Source organism: Crocodylus siamensis, chromosome 3 (assembly GCF_052110815.1).
Source record: "Crocodylus siamensis isolate JL-2025a chromosome 3, ASM5211081v1, whole genome shotgun sequence".
Lineage (NCBI taxonomy): Eukaryota > Metazoa > Chordata > Crocodylia > Crocodylidae > Crocodylus > Crocodylus siamensis.
This window is the reverse complement of record NC_143397.1, coordinates 89854817-89879794: the sequence shown is the minus strand read 5'-3', so window position 1 is coordinate 89879794 and position 24978 is coordinate 89854817. Positions and strand designations below refer to the sequence as shown.

At 40.9% G+C, this 24978-nt stretch overlaps 1 protein-coding gene across 4 annotated transcripts in view; it reads right to left on the bottom strand.

Moving 5' to 3' along the window:
• ADAMTSL1 (ADAMTS like 1) overlaps positions 1 to 24978 on the bottom strand; it is an 872699-nt gene that overhangs the window by 24261 nt on the left and 823460 nt on the right. For all 4 annotated transcript variants that reach the window (XM_090038771.1, XM_090038775.1, XM_090038773.1 and 1 more), the window contains 4 exons: positions 22059 to 22187; positions 13779 to 13958; positions 12189 to 12323; positions 309 to 509 (listed from right to left, as the gene is read on the bottom strand). In XM_090038771.1, coding sequence (XP_089894897.1) covers positions 309 to 509; positions 12189 to 12323; positions 13779 to 13958; positions 22059 to 22187 — 645 coding nt within the window. The remainder of the gene's footprint in view (positions 1 to 308; positions 510 to 12188; positions 12324 to 13778; positions 13959 to 22058; positions 22188 to 24978) is intronic.

The window sequence follows — 24978 nt, the reverse complement described above, 5'->3', positions numbered from 1 at the left end:
AAACTGGCTGCAGGCTTGCAGACAGCAGCTGGATTCCCCAATCCCCACTTCCCTCTTGACCCAACAGTGAACTTCCATTTGGTCTGGGGGATCATTGTAGCACAGAACACTTCCTGCAAAGTGTTATGAGTTACCGTGGGGAACTGCTGTCCTGTCTGCGCCCTTAGTAGACCTGTCTTCTAATTTATCTTTAGTGGTTAAAGCACCAGAACAACTGAATACTGCAACTACTACTCTTGGCATCAGGGTAAAGGAATGGAAAATGATGATAAGCCAGGTTAACGGTAGCATCCTGAGCATTTTTTTACCTTGGATTATAAGAGATGTTTTTTGCATCAGTGAGCCAGCTTCATTTTGTGCAAGGCAGCTGAATTCACCCTGATAACTGTCAGTGATATTTAATATCTGAAGAATCTGACCAGCTGCCAAGATGTGGTGTTTAATGCTGATGGGCTGACCAGCATAAAACCAGGTGATGTTAGGGGTTGGATGACCACCTACTGGGCAACCTAGAAAATAAGAAGAGAAATAAACCATCTGCCAGCAAAAGGAAAGTTAAATTTTCCATAAGTCACATAGTGCAGAGCTTAGTATTTTGATATCAATAAAATGTGGTATCTAATTTTCCCTTCTTTTTGTCAACGATTAATGATTAAGTAATGCTTGCAATGGCCATCTTAACAATAGAAAAACAGTTAAAAAATAACCAGTAACTTATTGCATTTCCATAATAGCTTCCATGCAAAGATATAAAATCACCTTTTAAATCATCCAGTGACCTCCCTCTAGCCTTGTACTTTTTTTTTTCAAAACTACCCATTGTTATCTCCCCAGTAACCACTTCATTACTTGCCTTAAAATTCTTCTACTAATGTTCAACTTAATACTTTTCATTGTAACGGTACATCTACACATGCATTTGATCTGGGATCAGTTTATTCATGAGTAAATGCTGCCAGGCAGGCATCTACACATGCAGGGACTAGAGAAGATCTGTTGCTAATGGCAGCAAACTGGTCCTGCTTCCTGGGACCCTGACATGGGTCCCTGGTGCCACAATAGGGAGCTCTAGGCTCTCCCTGGGTGCTAGCCCAAAGGCTGGAAGGGAGCACTGGACCAGGAGACATCTGTCTTCTGGCTGGGTTTGGGACATAACAGATACTCTGCCCCCTGGGGCTGCCTGCTGCTGGGGTGGGGACAATGTCCCCCTGCTCCAGCAGCATGGAGCTCCTGGCCCTGGCTCCCTGATAAGGTGCAGGGGGCTTGGGAAAAGCTGCAGGGGAGGGACTGCAGGGGAGGGATTAGTGAGATTTACTGTGTAGTAAGCATGTGCACATATAGAGACACATGCTTACTTTGCAGTAAACTAAGCTACTGTGCAGTTAAGCATCTTGTGTAGACATGCCCACGCTGTGTTAAATGCTTTTACTGAAATCCAGACAGATTTGATGGACACCATTTCCTATGTTTCAAAAAAACCCAGTTATCATAGCAAATAACTAGACCTTGAACTAGTTGGACACAATCAGCACATCCAGATGAGTGTGAAGGTGCAGTGCTGCAAATCCATCTGTAGCACCACAAACTGAAATCACCACATAAGCACACATTCTCCACGCTGCTAACTTGCAGCACAAAAGGTTTTTTTGACACTAGGAGATCCATGTGTCCAGGCTTCACGTGCCCAGATTGCCACCGCTGGAGTCCTGGGGTGGCCCCAAAGCCAAGGTAAGGCTGCCCAGGTGCTGGCCCCAACCTCCCCAAATCAACCTGGGGCAATTTGCCGTGTGCCAGAACATGCATGCAGGGACATTCCCTGGGGACAAATAGTAGCAGAACAACTATATGTCACTATTTGTGCCCTGGGAAACACACATGCATGTTCTAATGAATCTTTGGTAAATACCTCTTGCATTTTATCCAGCTTCCCATGCACTCTGGCACACAGCATATTGCCCGGCGTGGGGGGGAGGGGGGAGGGAAGGCTGTGGCCAGTACTGGGGCTGGTTCCAGAAGCCTTACCTGGGGTCCTGGGAGCTTCCCAGAGGTGAAGGAGTGGCAACACAGCAGCAGAGTGCCTGGTTGACAGCCAGAGTGTGGCTCTGGCCAGCTGGCATCTGGTCTCAGGCAGTCATGCTGCTGCCATGTGCAGTGCCCCATTTTCTTCTGCTTCAGGTTTGATACTGGCATTTCCCATTGTCAACACCCACCTGATTCAACCCATTTGCGTTACATATTAGCAGTGTGGGAATGCCTGCATGTGTGGCACATGTAGCCATAGATGGGTCTATGGCACCACATACTGCATGTTTGCACTCATATGGATGTCCCTTTGAGCTCTCTCTTCCCAATAACTGCAGCAATTTCTCTTTTTGGACCCTCTTTCCCATTAGCCACCATGACTTAACTCTCACATTTACTTTCATAAGCCTCATTGAAAACCTAGCGAAGTATTCACTTAGTTTCTGGCACCTACCTAGATGATCTTTATTCTCTACTCGATCCTTACTACACTGTAGTCCCACTTCTTCCTGTGTTCTTATCATATAGATCATATATATATATATATATATATATATATATATATATATATATAAAAATAAAATAGTGGTTTGTGTAGTGGGACTTGGATTTGGCCCAATTCAGGGGACAGTGATTCAATTTGCTGATTTGGATCACTGTCCCAATTCGATTCTGATTTGGTGAATCAGTGATTCAGCCATAGACACAGCTTTATATGTTATTTCTACATACATTGAGGTACCAGGCATGGCTTATGAATGCTGAGATGGTGGGTCAGAGCGAGTGTCCCACAGGAGCATGCCCCCCCACTTCCGCGTGCTTGGTGGTGGACCTGGAAGTCAACTGGAAGTACTTCTGGTCCACTTCCAGGTCTGCTGCCAAGCATGAGGGGGACACCCCCACACTCAGCGATTGGCCATGGGGGGGGGCTCAGGTGCCCCCCCAGACCCAGGAGGCACCACTCACTGAGCTGGGGGACAGGCAGCGGCCGTGCACTCCGCGGCAGACCCAGAAGTGGACTGGAAGTGCTTCTGGTCCACTTCTGGATCCACTGCCAAGTGCTCTGGCCCCACCCCTGGCGCTCCTGTGGGATGCTCCATCCACCCTAGCATCTCAGCGTTCACAAGATGCCTGTACCTTGAGGTATGTAGAAAAAAACCATATAAAGCTGTGTCTATGTCTGAGTCATCAAATTTCTCCAAATCTCGCTGAATCAAATTGGAGATTGATGGGTCACCTGATTCAATTTGGATTCGGAGATTCGGCTGCCAAATCGGGCCGAATTGCCACCAAATCGAATCAGCAACTGAAGCTTCATACAGCCCTAATATATAATCTGTTTTATAAAACTTTCATTATTTAAACAATATCCTTGGCACCACAGATTTTGTTCTGGCAATTTTATCTTCCTGATCTGTCCTTTAATCCATTTCTTGTAAGTTTTCTGCTGATTCCTAGCAACCTCTCTCTCATCTTTATTTTGTCTTATTCCACATATCCTTTTTAAACACAGATGCATTTTTCCCTGGCCTTTTTTTTAAAAATCAATAACTGAACCAGTCCAAGGCAGAAAACTGACATGGAAGATTTTAGTCCAAATGGTTAAATTTTGCTAAAGTTAACCACAACTAAAAATAACGTGGGAAACGTTGGGCAATCTTAATTATGGGTGGCTACTGCTCCCTCTTGTAATTTGCTAATTTCTAGACAGGTTTTTCTCTGCAGTAATTGCAGAGGGGCATCTCAAACATTAACATATAAACATGATAACAGACAAGGAGATGCTGTGGATTGATTGTATGTATTTGCAAAATCAACATCCATAGGTTAAAAAGCAAATATGAAACAGCTGATATTAACAACCATCTCCAGTTGAGCTCTATATGCAACTTCTGTTTTTTTAAAATATTTATTATTGCTCTTCTCATTACTGAATTTTATTTTTTTCCAAACATAAATATAAAATAGTAGCATATGGGAATAGCGAGTATCCAACAACAGGGGGAAAAAATCAGAATCCAATACTTTCAATATGTGTTACCAATGAATAATTATTAAATTTTTCCATGTCTAATGAAAAAACCTTACTTAGGCCTTATGAGACTTCAATGTAATGGATATTTCCCATTTGTGTGAGTGATCTGAACATCAATCACTCTTCACAGGTGACATACCCTATACATATCCCACTTGTACATAGGCATAAACTATTGGATAATGTGTTACACAAATTAAGCAAGAACAAGACTGTAATAAAATATCTTCTCTCATAACATCCCTTTCTCCTTCTCCTCCCAGGAATAATATTAATACCATTTAATGCAGATTACCAACACCTATGTTCTATTTCCTCCCAACAGATGAGTATTTGCTATTTTATCCTTACAATGCTCAACACCTGCAACAGGAAGGGATGAACAGTATACAAAAGAGAAACTGGTTTTACTTCCAGACACTGTAGTTATTAATGGGCTTTAGTACGTCATGACTCTTATGAGGAGAAGCAGCATTTGGGAATGTTGCCTGCCTAATGGGAACTCTGGCAGCTAAAGGCCCTTCTCTATCAGCCCTTCTTAACCAGTGAAAGAAAATATTGCCTTCAGGCCTGCTTCCCAGGCCCACTGTGACTTTGAATTGACTCAAAGCCAGAGTATGATTCACAGATGTGCACAGTCTCCTTTTGGAGATGCAAATGAATGTCTAATATAAATTATACCATTTTGGTGATGGGCGTGGAGGGAAGTTCATATTTTGATAGTAGTAATAAGAGCTCAACCAAGGGAACACCAATGTTCTATCACATTGCCAATAATTACATGAAAGGAATGAATAAATTAACACTGCAGACTAAATTCTGCCCTTGGTTACAGCAGGATAAACCCATTCCACAGCTGCAACAAAAGGTAGAATCTGGAGCAGTACTGATAAAGCTAAAGAACAAATCAAACAGCAGACATAATGACTTATGTCATAACATCATTTACAGCCCTGAAGGACAGAAGCAAATGAATAAAGATGCAAGCCAGCTAAGCCTGGGATGTCATTTGTCATTGCAAGGAAATGTAGAGCTCCTTTTAGAAGTCTGTTACAATAAGCTAACAGAATTCTATGGAAAGCAGTGGTGGGAATATCAAGGACAAGCAGGCTGTTGTCAAACATAATTGGAAATAAAAAAACCCCCAGGATTGTCCTTAGCTTCTTGTGCCTGTCTAACAAAGAGCCTTTACAGGTGTGTATTGACATCATGCTAGTCCTCAGCTGATATTTCTTGTATTTTTTACCTATGGGCCTCAAATGCAAAGTTTAGATAAGGATAATGGTGTTCCAATTTGGGCTTAGAGGCTTCTAACCCTCTGTTTATTAACCTTCAGCCTTTAATCCTAAAATATTACAAAGGAAACTATGTATCGTTATCTCCACATACAACCACAGAGTGCTGCATCTTGCTAAAGTTCACACAGCAAACTCAGGTCTCCAGTCCCAGCTCAATGCTCTACTCACTGGATTATGTTTCTGCTAAATTTGGATTGAGATTCCAGCAATCTCAGAGTCCAGGGTGGAGTTGTGATGGACCGTCTGGAGTCATTTCAGACCCCTCTCTTGTGTTTCTCTAGTATAAATACATAGCTTCAGTCCATTGCCACCAATCATAGAGCAATATAGCTAACAAAGAGATATGCATGCTTTAGAGCTACTTTATAGAAAAGTCTGAATTTGAAAGCAGCAAAAATTCCAGCTGGTTAGTAACTTTGTGTTGCATGGCACCTGAAAGCATTTACTGCAAAATCCACTCAACCTTGCTATTCAGAAATCATCTCTCTAACACTTCATTTCACAGGTAGGCAACTAACCAAACAATGAGAGGAAGATCACTGGCTGTCACTTCAAATGCACAAAGGTCTGCAAGTGAAGGAGGTGAGTAGAAGACAGACTTAGTACCCAAGGAAAGATGAAAAATAATACCTTGCTCTTAAATGCATTTGATTTTTCTCCAGGAAAAAATGTGACAATGATACATGTTGTAAAAACAGTAAGGGTTCAAAGTTATATCTTCATCAGACAACATTGAAATATTTCAATTACGTCATCATTTCTATTATAATTCCTCTATATTTCAGGAGCTAAAACCCCATCATGTGGGACTGAAATATAGTGTATGAGGGTTTAGGCTGAGGTTCATCTTTCTTAATGGACTTAAACTAAAGTTGAAATAAATCATTTGGGCATTTTAAATATGTGTGAGCCTGAGGCTGACATTAATTCCATTGGTATAAATTCAGAATAATACAGCTGTCCTCAGTGGACTTCTCTGGATTTACACTGATACAACTGAGATTAGGATCTAGTACATGGAAAAAATGCTATATTGACTAAAGTTGTTCTCTTCTTTCTCTGAGATAGTTGTGAAAATGACCAGGTTAACCTTAAGACACATTGCTTTAATTCTCTGTCCTGTTGGAGAGTTTTAACTAAGCAGTTTAATATGCAGCTACACTAAACTGCTCTGATTTTTTTAAAGATCATCCACATAAAGGTTTTAAAACTATTATAAAAAACTACCTGAAGTGGTGGAACTTTTATGAACAAATTTTAGGCTGTATCTACTTGGGGAAATAGTTTTCACTTTAACAACAGATATTAATTTAAGCTAATATAATTGCTGTGTGACCCTGGGCAAGTCATGTAATTTCTCTCCCCCTTCATAACATGGGGGAAATAAAGCTTTTATGGGAGTACTGGAAGCCTTGAGATCCTCAAAAGAAACAAGCTGTGTGAATGCAAGTATCATTTTTCCTTAACGATATGAAAAAATACCCAGAGTTAGCATGGATTCATATTAACAGAGTAAAGCTGTGTATTGAGAAGTTCTTCATATAAGCCAGTGATAACAATAAAAAAATCCAGGTATTCTGAAATAAAAAAAATACAGTTCCAAAGAAGCAGTTAAAATCCATTCTATTAAATAAATGACATGGGTTTTAAACAGTCCTCAAACACCTATAGCAGCTAGCTACACAATGCCACCCATCATGTTGTTGTTATCTGAAATCACAACAACATACATAGTGACATAAATTAAGATGGTAGTTTAAAAGTGTAGATTTAGACAAGTTTCCTGCCTCAAGGCTTGTTAAAAATATTCTCAAAATGTACAACCATAGGCTGGGCCCATTAAGAGACCAAAGAGGTTTCTAACTCTTGGGAAATTAAATATTTTATATAAATAATTCTGCAAATAAAAATGTTAGACACTAAGACATGCCCTTCAAAATTATTAAGAGTCAGACTAAAACAAATTAACAAGTACAAATACAGAAACTAAAATCTCAGATGATGGAACTGGATGCTGAAATACCAGCTCACTTGCATATGTTTGTACTGTTCACTGAATAGCAGAGACTGAAAATAAATATTCTCAGTTTATCTCTGTTCCATCATCATGACACCCATCATATAGACACATATTTGTAAAAATGGGATGAAGAAGAATCAATATTCAAAGTAGCTACCCTGTGAGGCAGCAACAGTAACTCATAGGAAGGAGTGATCGCTCAGAAATGATTATCAGAGGGGACTGTGAATGGTCACAGCTGCTGTGGAAGTGTGAAGACCTTTCTGCATTTATTAAGCTGATATAAGCCTGCTGTGTCCTGAGACACCAGCAGGCCAGAAATTTCTGAAGAAGCAAGGCAAATAATTGTGATGTGTGTTCCTAAAGAAGCTGCAGTGTAACTTCTGTCTGGCTAATCAGGTGTTCTGGCAGCAGTGAACCAGCTTTGGTCCCTACACAGGATGGTGTATGGTTTTTCAAAGAATCTAGTGGAGAAGTTCTACAGACTAAAGGTCAGAAATCCTGCAGTATTGGAAAGGCCAGCTGAAAGTTCTCTTCTGTTTATCCTGTAGTAATGCTACGGCATTCAACAAGGCTGGAAGATGTTTTGACTTGTAGCAGGAGCCAAAAGAATGATAGTTCCCCCGATCGTGATTTCGGAAGTGCAAGATCCCGATTTCTGCATCCAGGATGAAGCCTATCCATTTATCAAATAATGTCACAATGTAAAATGCAAAGTGCATCTTGGCAACACTTATCCTTCTCAAGCTTTGCTAATCTGGAACTAGATGGGAGCAGAAGATTGACGGGGCCTAAATGAGCAAATGTAAAGAGGTAACTGACTGTGTAGTCCAGTGACAGTTTCTTCAGAAAACAACATGTCATAGGTCAAAATTTTTATTTTTAGCCAAAGACAGTGCAAGTAAAATGCAAAATGAGCTGTGGGAAGCAGAGACTAAACCCAAGACCCCCTGGGCCCAGGCATGGGTATTGTCCACCAAGCTATAGGTGCTAAGAGAACCATGCATCAGCCTCTCTAGTTGAAGTTGTGACATAGGACAGACAGGAATGAGAGACATAATAGGCCAGAATAGGAGGCTTTCAGAAGGAGCTGGGCTTTTTATAGCCTAGTGGTGTCATTAAGCCAGTTTGTCTGTTGCCCATCTTCCCTCGAACAGTAGGTTGTGGGTTCTGCGCCTGCACGTGGCTTCTGTCTGTTTCCGACTTTGTCATCATTGTTGAAGAAAAATGATGTAGTAGTCACTGGGAGCTTACACTTGCAGTAAAGGCATCAGAATTACCTCTCTGCGGGGAGAGAGATGCTAACCAACTCCTTTTCTTCATCGCTTAGTTGGGAGGGGGAGGGGAGTGTTGGTTACAGCCACATTGGTTTAAGGACATAGGCAGACAGGGTTATTTGGGCAAATGTGATATATTTTATTAAACCTACTGTTTTATTAGACCAATATTTTATTAGACCAATGTTTTCTTGTTTGTCTAAGTCCTTAGACCAACATGGCTACAATCAACACCCCCGAGTGATGAAAAAAAGGAGTTTGTTAACCTCATATAGATGTTGTGGACTGTTTTGTTACACTAGTGTCATTAGGTGCCTCACTTGAGTAGGAAAGACTTTAGCCAAAACTGTTGTGCCACAAATCTAGCCTGAACTCCTTTAGCAGAACTGAATAGAGAAAGTTATTTTCTGAGCTGTCTACAGCCAGGCAGCATAGTTATCTGCTGACACTAGCAACAAGTTAGGGGTAGCAAAAAAGAAAATTTAGAAACATATTATGCTGCAGCAAACATTGCTTTGTGTTGTTGTTATTTTTCTTTCTGTGTGTCCTTCACCATAACTACATGTTTTCATTAGACTAATAGATCAGTTAGATATGATAGATAGATATGATATCTTTTATTAGACCAAATAACCTTATATTTACAAAAGGTTACACAAATAACCTTATCCTTTCTTTATCATGAAATTCAGATATATCCCAAATTTACAAAGGAGAAGTTACAAGAAATAAACATAAGCCCAACTACTAGATGTAAATCACCTCTAAATGCTGAGTTCCTCCAAATCTAGATCTCAATTTACGTAACTTAGGCTGTTATATTCTTGAAATCACAAAGTTTCAAGAAAATGTGTCTGTAAATGGTGGTTATAGCTACAAAAGTGGCTAGTTTTGTACATGTGGCAATTCCTCCTTCTGGGTTCTTTTCTTTCTACATAGCATATGTGTGACACTAATGGCAAAAGCATGTGAGATACTGTTGTGGGAAAACTGGGCCTGTTGTATCTTTCAGGCAAATTCTGTTTTGTTAAGTAAGGAAAATAATTATCTTGCCCCCCACACCAGTACCAGTATCAGAACCAAACAACTTACAAAGTTTTATTCTGTAAGCTAGCTCTTCCGTTTCCTGAACCAACAGTAAAATTGGCAGCTAAGTTCTGAATCTACAGTCATTAGGGATACAGTATAGAAGTAGAAAGGAGTTCGTTTTCCAAGACTGTGCTTGCAGAGCTGGCAGTTAGTAAAATCTTGTTGTGACTTGTGAACTGAGCAAATTTGATATGGGAGTCACCAGGGGAGAGAACAATACATATGGAACAGTAGGAGTTCCTTTTTTTACAGTTGACTGTATTTTTCAGCTCATAACAAGCACGCTTTACCATCCAACTTTAATGTTATTGTTCGGTATCTCCTACATTTACGGAGTCTGTTATTTTCAAGCTCACTGTATTGAACATATATTGATCATATTCAGGACCCTGTTGAAGATTTTCAATCTCAAGCTGAAGATGAAGAGCAGTTCCCAGTTGTATGAGATAGCATTTTATGACAGCTGGACATTCTGTCTATCCTACCATTACCACTGTAACTCAAAATCTTGCATTATTTTGATATAGATTCTCCACAGCATTGTGAAGTTGCCAAGTAGTACTGACCCTATTTTGTAGATGGGAGAAGGAGGCACACAGAAAGACAGTGAATTATTCAAGGTTATACAGGCAATCTGTGACACAGCAGGGAATGAAACCCAGATCTCCTGAGGGTTGGCTACTGTCCTACTAATTGGCCCATCCTCTCCTTGAACTTTTAGCTATTCAAAGCAATAGTCTGTGAACATTATCTAGGGTCAGCATTACCCTCCCAGATTTAAATTAAATTCATTCATTCAGAACAGTAGCACCAAAATGTTGCATGTAGAGTGAATTCAAATACATAAGGCACAAACAGAAAAAGCAGCTACCAGTGTGAGGCCACCAACTAGGTATCTTCACTACACATAATGAAATATTTAACTTTTCTTTCGGTTTTTCTCTTTTTTAAGGTAATAGCTAAAATTCTTATAGTTGTAAATAGTGGCTAGATTTATGGCTCTTGTTTAAGATCCCAGTTCTTTTACATGTTTCTTGTGCTTCAGTCTCTCTTTAAATTCATTTGCTTTGCTTCATTCTAAAAAGCTGCAGCATCCCTTTCTGAAGCTGCCTTATAAATGCAATCCAAAACATTAATTTTATTATGTGCAGTGTGCATTGCAGTGCTGCTCCTTCTTTCACTGTTTTTATCCTCAGGTGTGTAATATGTTTGAAACCATTGCCATACATCAGGATTATTGTATTTCTCCTAATCTGAAAAAAACATGTGGGGCTGGTGGCTGAGGGAATCATTTATCAAATCTTTTCACATTTTTTTTCCATGCAACAGAAGCAACTAATCTGCAAGGAAGTATTTAGATGATGAAAGAGATGCCAAGGATCATCTTGCTATTTTAAAAGTGTTGGAAATATGTTCATTCTTCTTGTACTCTCTCTTACCCCCATGGCTTACAGATAATCACCTTTTATCTGCATTGCATCTTTAGACTCCAGTGTGCCTACAAGCCAAAGTATTCAAATTCACTGCATCAAGTACACGTAGTAACCGTGGTATTTTCCTGCCCTTAGATCAGAAGACACTACTGTATCTTGGTTAAAGAGGAATGCCACATGATATGTTTTTAATAACAACCCCTCTACTTTAACAGACATCATTTGAGGTTCAAAGTCCCGCTCAGTTAAAATTCAGCTTATCTACAGACAGGTTTTCAACCTGTGGTCCATGGACTCCTGGGGGTCTACAGACTATGTTTAAGGGGTCTGCAAAAGATGACCATGATCAATCAAAGTACGTGAATACCCACACTTACAATTGAAAGGGTTCTGCACCTCCATTCAATATTTTTAGGGGTCCACCAATAAAAAAAAAGGTTGAAAACCACTGGTTCAGAGTATGGCTTTCAGGAGATGCTTTTAATTTCTAGTCATGTTCTCCAATGTAAAGAGCAGGAATAAGGAGCGGAAATGAGGAACACTGTTACTAGTCTAAGTCTATAACTTTCAGCATACCTGTCCAAAATGAAAGCACAAGACCATTTCTATCAGGCACTGAGTATATTTTCTGTCTGTCAGTGCTCTGAGTATACTGTTGTCATGTATTGGCTGCATCTTGCCTGGACTGTAATCTCCTTAGAGAGCTGGAATGATTTCTTACTAGAATGTCCAGCACCAAGAAGCCCTAATAATTTCTGGGGCTTTCCAGCATAACAGTAACCATAAACATGGCTTGTTAACAATTGCTAACATTTCAAACCTGAGCCTGAGAGTCCAGAGCAAAAATTTTCAAATGGACCCCAATCTATAATGGGCTGAATCAGCTTCCCAGATCTCAACACCTCTCAGATGAATGGCTGGATCTGAACTTGACATATTCCCTGCCTCTCCTTTTCTCTCTTTCTGTGTCTCTGTCTCTCTCTTTCTATTCAAGTTGTAAGGATCCACACTTACCTATGAGGACAGAACTCCCAGGGTTTAGAGTCAGTCTTGTTCCTGAAGGAGAGGTCATCACTGAAGTAACACCTGGCTCTGTGACTAAAAGCATTGTTGTCAAGTCTTCTAAATGAAGGAGGGGTCGTGGGGGGTCTGGAAATAAATTGAGAGATGGAGATGACAAGCAAGGCTATAACAGGGAAGCACTCAAGGACATTAGAAACCATCCCTGCTATTTTTCATTGTCTTGAAACAGCAACATTTCAAAGGATGTGTACCAAGTGGTGTGGGTGCCTGATGTACCAGGTAGGTGCAGCAGTACAGATGCAATTAAAATAATATCTAATGTCAGGCATAAGCCAACAAAAGCCAAGAAATTCTTTAAGGCTACTCTGCCATCCTTGATTCTTGTGACAAGGCACAGCAGCAGATGTTGTTCTCTAGCAAATACAGTCACTCAGAACAAATGGTAAACTCACACAGCATAGCTACTGTTAATACACAGGTGATATCTGGTGACCCAGAGTTGTTTCCACTATTTCTTTTTCTTGAGCAACTGAAAAATGGGTTGCCTACAAATGATCCTGAAGCACTGGGAGTAATTTTGCATCTTTAACAAAAAAGTGATCTCCTTCTGGGACCTATTTGCTCTGAAACCAAATGGGAATTATGATCTGGGAGGCTTTCTTTTTTAAATATATGAATATAGTTTTTAGACTTAGTTTTTAGGGTTGGTCTGAAGTCACTGGTATTCCATGTGAACACTAGAAGGGCACTGCCCTTAAGATTTTGAGAATGTTCAGCTTTAAAATGTGTTTCTAAAGCAGCAGCATCCACAGTGCCTAGACTTGCCTTGAAAGTTCAGTCTTAGCTGTGAATCAAAGGAGGCAATATGCTAAAGCATGAAAACTGACATCTGTGACAGATACTTTGTAAATGCATTGTTGCAACAATGTACGTACAGAGTTACAAAACATGCATACTTAATTACTAGGCATACAGTAGCATTTACATTATCTGGCCCTGTGTAACACTTCCACCTGTGCTTGGGGCCTGACCATGTCTTTCCAAACTCACCCAGCTAAACTTTCAGCCTGCTACAATGAAACCCAAAACAAAGTACACTTTTACTGTTTTGTAAAATTGCACAGGGTGTATGCATCCGTTAGTGAGGTGTGAAATTGGTCAGTGTCACTTAGTGATTTATAAGAGTGGCTGCTTCTCAGAAGTGGTGTGGTATACAGGGCAGAGAGCTACTACCTTCCTTTTTGGAGTGCCCGTTGGGTGCATGTTTGACAGTTCTTTGCTTGGCCATAAAATCTAAATGTGCAAGAATGAAAAATTAGTATTCTTTTTTTTTCCCTGATAAAAGTTTTTTTCTTCCCCAAGCTCTTGTTCCTGGTTTGATGGCCTGTGCTGCAAATACAATTGGAATATATTCCTTCTGCAGAGAATAAAGATGCTTAGTCACTCTTTCCTCCCTTATGCTCCCTGATTAGTTCAGCATAGTTAGAAGTCTGTGGGGTTGCAGGTGATGTTAATCCTGTAACACCAGCAAAAGTAAGGACAAGAAGTCCTTCCAAGGCAACATGCATTCCTGTGGCTTACCAAGAATCATCAGCTGCGTACTCTCAGTCACTTCCCCATGAAGATTGACTGCCTTGCAAGAGTAGGATCCCTGATCAGATAAAGATGCATCTGCAATCAGCAGTGATCCATCATGTAGATGGTGTGGAGGGCCCAGCTGGATCTGATCCTTAAGCCAAGCAACTTCTACTTCAGGTACACCTGGAAAGGCAGTGGCAAGGATGGGGCAGGGGGAAAGGTATAAGATGCTGGATGACAATATTTCCATTAGGGACAGACAAAGCATTTGGCATAGAATAATCATATCAAGCTTTTGTACCCTACTTGTAGCCCAACAATTTTTAATATTCAAGAGAGTTTGGTAATTTTTTTTTTACTTCATCTCTCTTTACATTTCCTAGAGCTACTTGAGAATGCAAACAAAGGCCACATACTTTTTTGAAAGTGGCTTTTCCACCAACACTTACCATCTGACTAGAAGCAAACAGCATCATGTGAAATCCCAAGAAAAAACAATGCTTTTTGGTCCAACTCATCAGAAGGAAGAGGCATGCCCTCTTACGTAGGTTTGTTTCATGTCACAGTCTAACATGAGAGCAATCTATCTATGCAGGATACATCATATCCCCCGGCAACTCCAAAATGGAGGACTCTCATTTTCGTTCAAAGGTTTCTAAGAAATGCCACTGTAGGCTATTCTGCACTGCACAATACTGTGCAGACAGAGAAGGAAAGGATAAATCAGTTTAAGCAGTTTATCTACTGGAGCTGCGTTTTGCTATGGAATAATTCAGATATCCATATGTTTGACTCAAATTTCAGTAACTTGCTAACCTGATCCAGAAGTTCCCCACATTTTTCATAGCATGGCACACATCTGAATAGAGCAACTGTTTTGTGGCCACACACATGTTCATATACAGCTATTCTAGTAGCAGTTGCTTCCAGAGCAAAACACTACCAGGAACACACTCTGAGGTGAGCTAGAAGCAGACAGCACAGAGCAGGAACTAGCATCATGAAATCAGACAGCTGTCTGAGGATCAGCAGCAAGCATTCCATGGACCACCAGCTTGAGAACACTGGGTTGGTGGTCGTTTGGCTCAGGCTGAAGAGTCTCTTCCTAGGGACCGTTACCTAAATGAGAACTGCCTGTTTCTGACTGTTCAGAACAACAGAGCTTTCTTGCAAGTTAATGGCTGAATACAGCTGGAAAAATGTAAAGTCTATGTGAAGATTTCCAGTAGTTTAGAAAAACTAGTTACTTTTGCAGAGTGAAAGATCAAACTCCCTATGTTCCATTCTACCCCAATGAAACTGGCAAGGATAGCACTGAAGAATTTAAGCAGGGTTTGAAGTTTGCTTGTCTGTTTTCCCATTTTGTACAACAAATAATCAAGCAACTGCCTCATCTGGCATCACTGGTTTATCAGTTTTCTTCATTAGACAGTTCAAATATTAAGATTTTTGCCTCTAAATCACTGGCCCAAGCCAGCCCAGATCAGGTATTTCATTGCCAGCTGATAGCAGCTCATGTGAAAAGAACCCCATTACAATTGGCAGTTTCCTTGCTAATCAGAGAAAGACCACGTGGGCATGGAGAATACAAATGGGCACGGAGAATAAACAGCCCATTCATCTGTTGTGGTTAGGCAATTCTCAGCAACTAGTTGATTCCAAGCTTTTTACTCAGCCAGTAAGCGCTATACCAGCAGTATCGAGCAGCCAGAACTTGACAGACAGCTGATTTCCCTCTGAACTATCAGAGCATTCTTGCAGTTTTCCATCCTCTGCACCACTTTGTAACTTTGGTGGGATGCAAGAGGGCACGCTTTTGACAGGATTGTGGCTCTGTAGGTGGGGCGGGGGCAGAGGATTTAATCTGTTGTGGAGGATGGCATATGAGGCAAGTAGCACATTCCCTACTTTGGTATGGGGCTGCATGAAAGTCAGGGGCTTCACACACATACAGTCTGAATCCACGTTTCTTGTACTATCAGATATCATTTAAGGTACAGACAATACTCCGTCATGCGTTTCTATCCTTCCTATGACTGATTGATAATTTTGTGTTACCCATAAATTAATTATTTTACAATGAGAGTGTTTTGGCCTCTTTCCTAACCTTGAGGGCTAGTTTTCAGCTGGTTCCTATTCTTTAAAACACATCTCATTCTGGTGGCAGTTAAAACTTTTTCCAACTCTCCACGAAATACCAAGGTGAAGTTCCCAGGAAAAGCCACACCCTCACTGGATAAAGAACAACTCCAAGTCCAATTTATTCAAGGCTGCAGGTTTATTGTATATCCCTTGCAAAACTGGGGAGTCAAAAGGCTTGGATCTGGCAGGAGAAGAAGAGAGAATGGAGACTCTTTCAATTTGTTGAAGTCCTTGAGAGCAGTAGAGAATGGCTGGTCCAGCAACCACCTTTGAGTTCTGTTCTAATACAGGCATGATCACTCCATAGTAGACATTTTCTCCCTGAAAGCTGCATGACTGCAGGCAGCTTACAAGTCATATCTTCACATTAACTCCAGTGCTGGTGCCAAGCACTGAAAAAATCATGAGTGAGAGACCTCAGAGAATTATGTGATCAACTTAAAATGGTGAGATGATTTAAAAAGAGAAAAAATTCACAATATTTTTCTTTCTTTCTTGGTTCTAAACTTGTATGCACTTGGGTCATGCTTTTTTCCCTGCAATTCTAAAAGTTAAATATTTACTTTTTAGGAGGTGAGATTCTTTCATCACAGGGCTCCAGAAACTATGACTCATAAGAAGCTACACCAACATTAGACATCCAGATTAGTTCACGTCTTTGCAGGCAGCTACTGTCTGTTCAGATAGGGCCAAACCCTTAAATGCTTACACTTCCTTTACTCTGGTAAAACTCCCATTCCCATCAAAGGAAGTTTTGCTCGAGTAACAAGACTGAAGGATTTGGTTCACCCTGCTGTTGTTCAATCTGTGGCTGCATTTGCTACAAAACAGCACATCTGCAAAAGCACTTCTCTGATGACCTGCACAGAAGGGCTATTCTTCCTTCCCTCTTTAATCTAAAGCTTCCAGGGTAAACAAATGAATCAAAACCAAATGTTACAGCTGTGCCCCACAAATTGGATGGGGGAGGATGAGAAGAAATGTACATGTCAGTGTATCCTTCTCACATGAGTGGCTTATACAGGTTTAGTCTAATGAAATGGGTAATGAAACCAAGGTCACAGCAGGCTGGCAAGCACTTCAAAAACACCAATATAAAGATGCAGGTGCAAATGTGAGTAAAACTATTCTTCCGACTGACACTAGGGGGAGCAAGAGCCTTTCAGTCAGCCCTAGCTCTAGGTTTTTGCCAGATGGCTGTCCGCAAGGGTATAATGGAAACAAGGTAAGTGTAGGTTTACAATAAGGAGAGAATGCAAACTTTTAAAAAATGAAATAATAATAAAAAATTAATGGATGAGAAAAGCAAGCAGAAAGCCAGTGCCTCCTATAAGAAGCTGTAGTGCAGTATTTTCCAAAACAAAGAAGGAGAAAGCAGTCTGAAAATAAAGTTGTAGGGTCAGATATTCTGTTTGTGTAAACCAGTACCATTGCATTAGCTTTCATAAACCACACGAATTTATCCTAGTGAGAACACAGGCTTCATGAATTACCCTTTGGAAGCAAGTTTCTTTTGTTGTTATGAACGTCTCTGTTGTTGGAGGCATCACATGAGGAATACTTGCCCTACAGTTAGAGAATATTTCCAAACAGTAGTTATAACCCAGAAAGCCCTCCCTTCTCTCCATTTCTCTTCAGTAGCTAACTGGAAATAGCTATCAACCCCTACCTTTTAGTGGAGTTAGTTTTCTTAGTACAGAAAGGCTGGTGTAAGTGACAAGCAGCGTGATAACTGTGCTTTAGCTCTATGATGTGTATGTTCTCTGGAATGCAGCAAAGTAAGCTGGGTCCTACCAGTTTCCAAGGCCATAATATTCTGTAATAGTACTAAATACTTTTGCTTATGGTGTGGCAGTCTGATGCTTGTGAACAGGAACAGACATGGCTTAAAGAGAAAAATCAGGACACACCCTCTTCCCCATACCAAATCCTGTAGAGTCTGAATGACAAACTGGGATAATTTTAAGGAAGAGGTGGAGGACTTTAGAAGTATAAACACACACAGAAGAGAGACAGAGGATGTTTGTGAAAGCTAAAGGTGTATCCAGGGAGGGGTACAGCGCTACCATAGTCTGGGGGGGGGGAGGGCTTTGTGCCACCCCCCCCCCTTTACTTTTAGAATTGCAGGGGGAAAAAAAAGCATGACCCACTTCTAGATCTGCCTAGGGTGGGAAATATTGACGTTTCAAGTTTTTCTTTCAAAAACATCAGGGACAATGGATCAGATTGTTAAAACTGGGCACCTTTTGGCACCCAGCACTGTTTCTAATCATAGCCACACCCATTTAGAGCGTGTCTCTACTGCCTCTGTAGCAAGTCCAGGAACACAGCCTAGAAGCAATCTCCCCATTCACTCACTCCCACTCTACTCATGCCAGAGCCTGCAAACTGGGCAGCACAACTATTTTAGTACAGCCCTAAGCATGTACTGAGTATCCTTCTTGGCATGTGCTCTGATCCATTTTAAGAGGACTACGATGTCCAGTGCAAGGGTTTGGTATGCACAGAGAAGGAGAGAGTGGGCAGCATGCACTTTTGTTAGTGCAGACATGACATTAGAGATCCAAATGCCTGCCATGTAAATGCAGTCAAAACATGTATGTACAGGATCTGATCCAATGGCTCACTGTAGAAAGCTTCACACTAACATCTACATGAGCTAAAATGCATCCCCAATTCATTTTGGGGGAAAATGTGAGTCCACCATTCCTGAATCTGCAGATTTAACCACAAAAAAAGTGGTTGAATACCAATGGACTAAAAATCTACTTTCTGAGAATCACTGCCACATGTAGGTTGTTTAGTGGATAGGAGTTGTTTCCCTTAGGCTCAATAGTAGGGGAGCCTGGGACTGGCTACAAGCCCCTAGCATCTCTTTTAAACATACCTCAGCCACAGTGGAGTAGGTATCAAGTCATATGTGGCATGTCTACATTTGACCTTTAATGCAGATTAACCTACTTTAATGTACACTGATGCACATTTAATGCACTGAAAAAAACTTGCTATTTAGTTAATGCTCAGTAAAACAGGCCAATGTGCATTACGCATTGCTTAAAACCCATGGGCAGTTTTATATATGTACTGGGGTGAAGGGCTGGTGCTTGAGTTAGAGTGGATCCGAGAGCCACTCTAATTAAAGCACCATTGTGTCTCATGTATCAGCATTCTTGCACTTCAAAATGGCGGTGAGGGCACTAGAACAAAGCTCATTCAAAGAGCTTTACTTCAAGCGCTCCCACAACCATTTTTAAGCATGGGGATGCTGATACACAAGACACAGGAGGCTGCTGGAGAGCAGTAAATTGCCATGCTTCAGCAGGCTCAATTAAGTCTGCTCCGACATGCTGGAATTCCTAACATGGTGGAGAGCAGCCTCCATGCCTGTGTATAGGGTACCTGTGCTCTTTACTTAATGCACATTAAGACAGTCTAATGCACATTTTCCTAGTACCTCATAATAGAAGTACTAGATTTAATGCACATCACCTAAAGCACGTTAATTACAAATGTAGACATGCCCACAAATTGCAATATGATTTTCTGATGAGACTTATTTTGATAGCTTAATTAAACTTAGAGTTGAGTTCTCCTGGGGAAAGAAGAAGAGAATTTGGTTCTACAGCCACACATGCTTCAGGCCAAATTCATCCTTAGTGCAACTCTTCAGTTATACAGAGGATCAATTAGGCCTCTTGTTTTGTAATGGCTTGTTCCAACATCTACAGATTACAGTTCAGAGTACAGAATGTGTCAGCACCTGTGCCTACAAAAAGAAATTAGAGACCTATATAAAAACAATTCCCAAGTTCTGGTAACAGTCCCTTTCATTATCTCCTATTTGAAAGAAACCTTATCAGTGCCTGTTAGCAGCCAGCCTGTATTCCTGTCTCCTGGCAGCAACAGCCTTAGCAAATGTCATAATTAAGCCTTGTATCTAGTATTTCTTTTATATATGCTTGTCCTGCAGATTTTCATTAAAAGCCTCTCAACATGAGCCAGAGCTGCACGCTACACCCAGATGAAGACCTCTCCCACAGGCACTTCAGAATAGCCCAACTGCTTACCCAAAGCTTCTGAGGATAAGACGAACTGGGCAGTCACTTCAAAGGAAAGAATACCCTGAGAATCCTTTTTGGAGCAATCTTTAATTGTTTTACTGTGTGGCAAGGTGGGGCTCCCTGACTAGCTACAGTGCCAGTTTCCCCACTTACTCTGAGCATGCCACCTAACTGTCTTGCCCTCCATGCCTTGTTGGTAATTAAGCTAATTAAGGCAGGAGGCTGCCATTCTTGCCCCAATGCCAGGGGGCACCATCTGCAGTTCCATTCCTCCCCTACACCACAGCCCAAGCCTCACAGATGGCATCCAGATGACAATATGCTCCTGGCCTATGGCCGGACCAAGCTTAGGCCTCATTGTCAGGCCTCAGACACACACACTCATGCTGCCCTCCTCTCACTAGGGCCTCTCACACTCCACCCTCTCTCACAGGGTCTCTTTCACATGTCGACAACTCGTACTGCCTTGCTCCCTCTTGTAACACTGCAGGATGCTTAGGCAAGCACTTTCCTAACAATATAGTATTGTTATAAGATATATAGCTCATTGTGTGAGAAAAAAAGGCTGCAGACCACCAGCTATCGTTAGGAGATAAAGCAGAAGTTAAGACCTTGGAGATGGTGAAGTAATCAGCAAGAGACGGCAAGTGACTGAGAGAAGCAGGGGTCAGGGTCTTGGGCATGCATTCTTAGCAAAAAGACATGTAAATACATGAAATGCATAGGTAATTCCATGCTAATTAAATAAACAGTAAACAGAGGTGGAGCTTAAGATGGGAAAGAATAAGGGTGGAACAAAGGTGGGGTAGATGCTAATAAGCATAAACCAAGGTGTGTAAATATAGAAAGAACTAATGGTCGCTGCGGCTCCCCAGTTTGTTGGAGCTAGCCCGAATCTGTCTCCATTTTGAATAAAGCTGTTGGAAGAAGCAATGTGTGCACTGTTCCATTGTCTCCCTAGTCACTGGCCATCGCATGGAGTCGAGGTCTAACAGTGTACACCACACAACTGAATTTTGAATTAAAGGACAAAATCCTCATCTCACATTTCAGCTACGGGATAAGAGAAATGGCACACCTCCATGCCATTCAATTCCAGTGCTCCCGGTGTAGGGGGAGACTGTGGAAAGGATGTGGCATGGCTAAAACACCTTGTCTAGGTAGCACAATAGTTTTCAGGGCACTGTAAGTATCAAAGATAATTTAGAGCAGCTGCTCAAAATTATATTGCATGAGAAAGATCATTTGGGACCAACTTTATCTCCCATTCCTTTTGGGTTCTCTACCAAATACTGCTCACTTGATCAAAGGGTTCTGGCCCATGCAGCACTAAATCCAATGTTGTAAATTCCATTATTTAAAGACAATTATTCTGGTTTTATTGGCTGGCTTTCTTGCACTCGTTTATCTAACTACTCACTAACTGTTCACTTCTTTCTGTCTGCATAAGGAACAACACCTTTCATTACAGCCTCCACCCCAATGTACTGGCTGTGTGTGATACTCTTCCCATCCATTATCAAGTACGTATTCTCTTTGGCAAAGCTATATGAATACTGTTTTGATATGTATTATTTTTATATGCATATTCACACATTTTGTTATCCTGGGCAGATATATCTCTAGATGCAAGAACAGTGGTGATGAATATTTCAAATGACAAATACAGCAATGGCCCCATTTGTGTATTTAGATGATAAGAAGCCAGGGTACAGGGAATTTCAGCTTTCATATTTCATAATGAAAGGTTAGGCACTAGGAGTCAATTTCCCTAAAAGATGTGCACAACTATTGTCTTTTATGGGGATTTTACACTTACATATGAAGCAGCTGGCATTGGCCACTGTCAGAGGCAAGATATCAGGGTAAATAGGCCAGTGATCTGATGTGGTATGGCAATTCCTATAATCCTATCATGTGAAAGTAAAGAAAAAGTTTGCATGAGACCCATAAAGCTGAATCCACAAAGCTTCATGCCTTTCTGCACAGAGGTACTAGTATACTAAGAAACCCCGGTAGAAAGGTAGAGATAATAAAGCACCCCATATCTGTTCACCATAAGGACTGAGTCACTTCTCACCTGCAACTTGGCAGATAATGGTAACATTTGCTCCCTGGATTGTTTTCACTGTGCTTCCAATGTCAGCAGTAACAGCAGGCAAGTCTGTGTTGACCACAATAGTTCTTGATGCCTTTATCAGTGGTTTTCCTGTGTAAAAGAAAAATGTCAGTTCACAAAGTAAAGTACTCAACTTGTCACAAGGGCAGACTCTAAACAACATGTCTGGCATGAAAGCAGAAGTAGATATTATAGGACAGGTGTCCATCAGTGGGTAATGCCGGTGGATGGGGCCACCTGCTCCTGGCCTCTATGATATCATGAAGGAGTTGCTCGATTCCTTAGTTAAAGCTGCTTTGGAAAAAAAACCAACAAACCCAAATCAGAGACAGAATAGTATTAAAGTCAAGCCAGCACATACGAGAACCAGCTGAAACAATAAACAGCAATGCAACTGCAGCTGCAGCAAGCTGTTTGTCTTGATTCTGCAAGCCAGATGCTACTTTTTGCCAAAGGCCAAACACAGGACAATGATGCCAAATGATGGATACCAGCACTGTAGCTGCACTGGAGACTTACAGCCACACGCGATCCGCTTCCTTAGCATCTGCCATGTTTTCCATAATCTCAGGTTTAGGTTTTAGAGTTAGTGAAGGAAATAACTGACAGTAACAGAAATAAGACAGCATCAGTATTGTGAGAAAGCAAGGTAACCTTGTACCTAAAGTGATGGACAAAGCATTAGTTCCTATTGACCACCCTACTATTTGAATTTAACTTGAGGATTATGTGCATGGACTTTAATAAAAGTTCTGATAAAGTCCCACGCAACAGTCTGATAAATGACTTGGAAAAACATGGGCTAGAAATGTTGAAAACCAAAAGCAGTGGGATAGACTTCCCAGGGGAATTCTGGAATCCCCTTCATCAGAGGTTTTCAAAGGTGAATGGTTAAGCATTCGGCCGGGGTGGTTTAGGAGTAGGTCCCTGCAATCATGAAAGAAGTTTGCCACCCACTGAGGTTCTTTCCCTCCCTTTGCTTTTCTATTCCATGCATGCTAGTCTAAGATACCTTCAGCCTGACTGGGTGATGACACCCTTAATGCAAACAGCAGGCATCTAGAAGGAGAGAGAAAAGGGCAGGATTCACAGCAAGCCCAGCACTCAGGTAGCTAAGCCCAGCTGAGACTCAAGGCACATCTACACTTGAATTGGGTCATGGTAGACAATGGCTCTGTTAAACGTACACTTCTCACACTCCACATACTGAAAGAAATGCCCAGGGTGCACCCAGCACCATTATCAGTCTTGGGCCTGCTTCAGTGTTACCTCCCTCAGAGATACTATCTTATTAGGTTGCCTGCAGGCTCAGGCAGGCAGACCTTACCTACCTCAGTGACATTCAAACCATGTTCTTGATTTTACCGTCACTAACATAAAAGCTAGAAACAAAACTGTTTTTAATGAAAGCTTAGATTTTGATGTCATCATGTGACTCCAGATGGCAGGTATCTAGAGTACCAGTGATTTAATCTGGCTATAAATCTGCAGTGATAGCAGAGTGGGACACATTTAGATAGTGTGGGTAAAGGGAAGACAGAGAGAGAGAGAGAAAAAAAAAAGAAACTTGTTTTGATTGGATAATTGCAATTTTGGAAATCTGATTTTGACCAGTCTCCTTCAGTTGCCCCTAATTAAAACTTCCAGGTGGATCTGTAGTACTTCCAGAACTGCTAAAAGGCATATTTTATATTGAAACATTACTGTATCAATCTAGGTGCCTATGGTGTATCATCTATGGGTAATATGAAGGAAGAAACATTTCACTTGACAGAAGTGCTTGCAAAGTTTGTATCTTTTTGTATCTTTTACTGTAGCAACTAAAATCATAAAAGGCAAGAAACCACAAACGGCAACTAACTTTTTATTTTCCCAGTGGGATTTCCATCATCACATTAAAATTGGTTAATTTTTTATCCAATAAAGAGTAGCTGGCAGTGTATTTCTCCCCTCTCTGCATTTGCTAAACTAATCAGAAGGGCCAAGTGACAAGTCCTTCATTTAAAATGAAATAATCCTTCCTCACATGTTCTAATTTCTCTAAAAACACATTCAAGCTTTCAGTTCTTTTAGGAAAAAACCTGTTTTGTGCCAAAATAGTTTTGCTGACTCAATTTAAAACCTACGCATTATCTGAGCCCTGTAACTCTGGCCTCATTTTACAAGATGCTGAGAATTCTCAACTCCTGATGGGAGGAGTGCCTTGCAGGAGCTCAGCACCAACCAAGAACAAGACCAGGAGGTTTGAGTTGTTTATTAAGTTATGGAAAAATCAAGCTATCCCCCTAATAATTACTTCTAAAAGAAGGGCTGATGGTATTTATAGTCCAATGCTGAACATTGCATATGCCTTTCTACAGTCTGAGAATGATTTGTTTCCAGAAATTGCTTGGGATCTGAATGCTGATTTGACTGAAAGGGCTTCCAAACCCTAGGGATTCAATCATTAGGACCGTAAAGAAAGCAAAACTTGTTCATGTTGCTACTTCACAAAGTATACAGCTTTAGAACTGAAAATTAAATCTATCTCCATGTGTAACTCCAGAGTTATATTCATAAGAGCTTTGTGTGGTATTCATAGTATTGTACATGTATTTTAGGGCTTTCCACAAGTTTTAGAGAGGAACGACACCAGTGAATTCAACAGAGATATTGGATCTAGATTTGCATTGGTGTAAGTAGAATCACTCCCTTAGTTTTTCCTACCTTTAAATATTTAAACCTTTGCTTAAAATTGATTTAACTCCTCCTTTTTCACTCCAAGTGATCTAGCTGATTCTGCTTCATGGGTTGGGTGAAGTATCTTTCCAGTCTTGCCAATCAACTTTATTACTTAAAGTGAAAGAGCTGTTTTCATCCCAGGCCATCACTGCATTTTCTG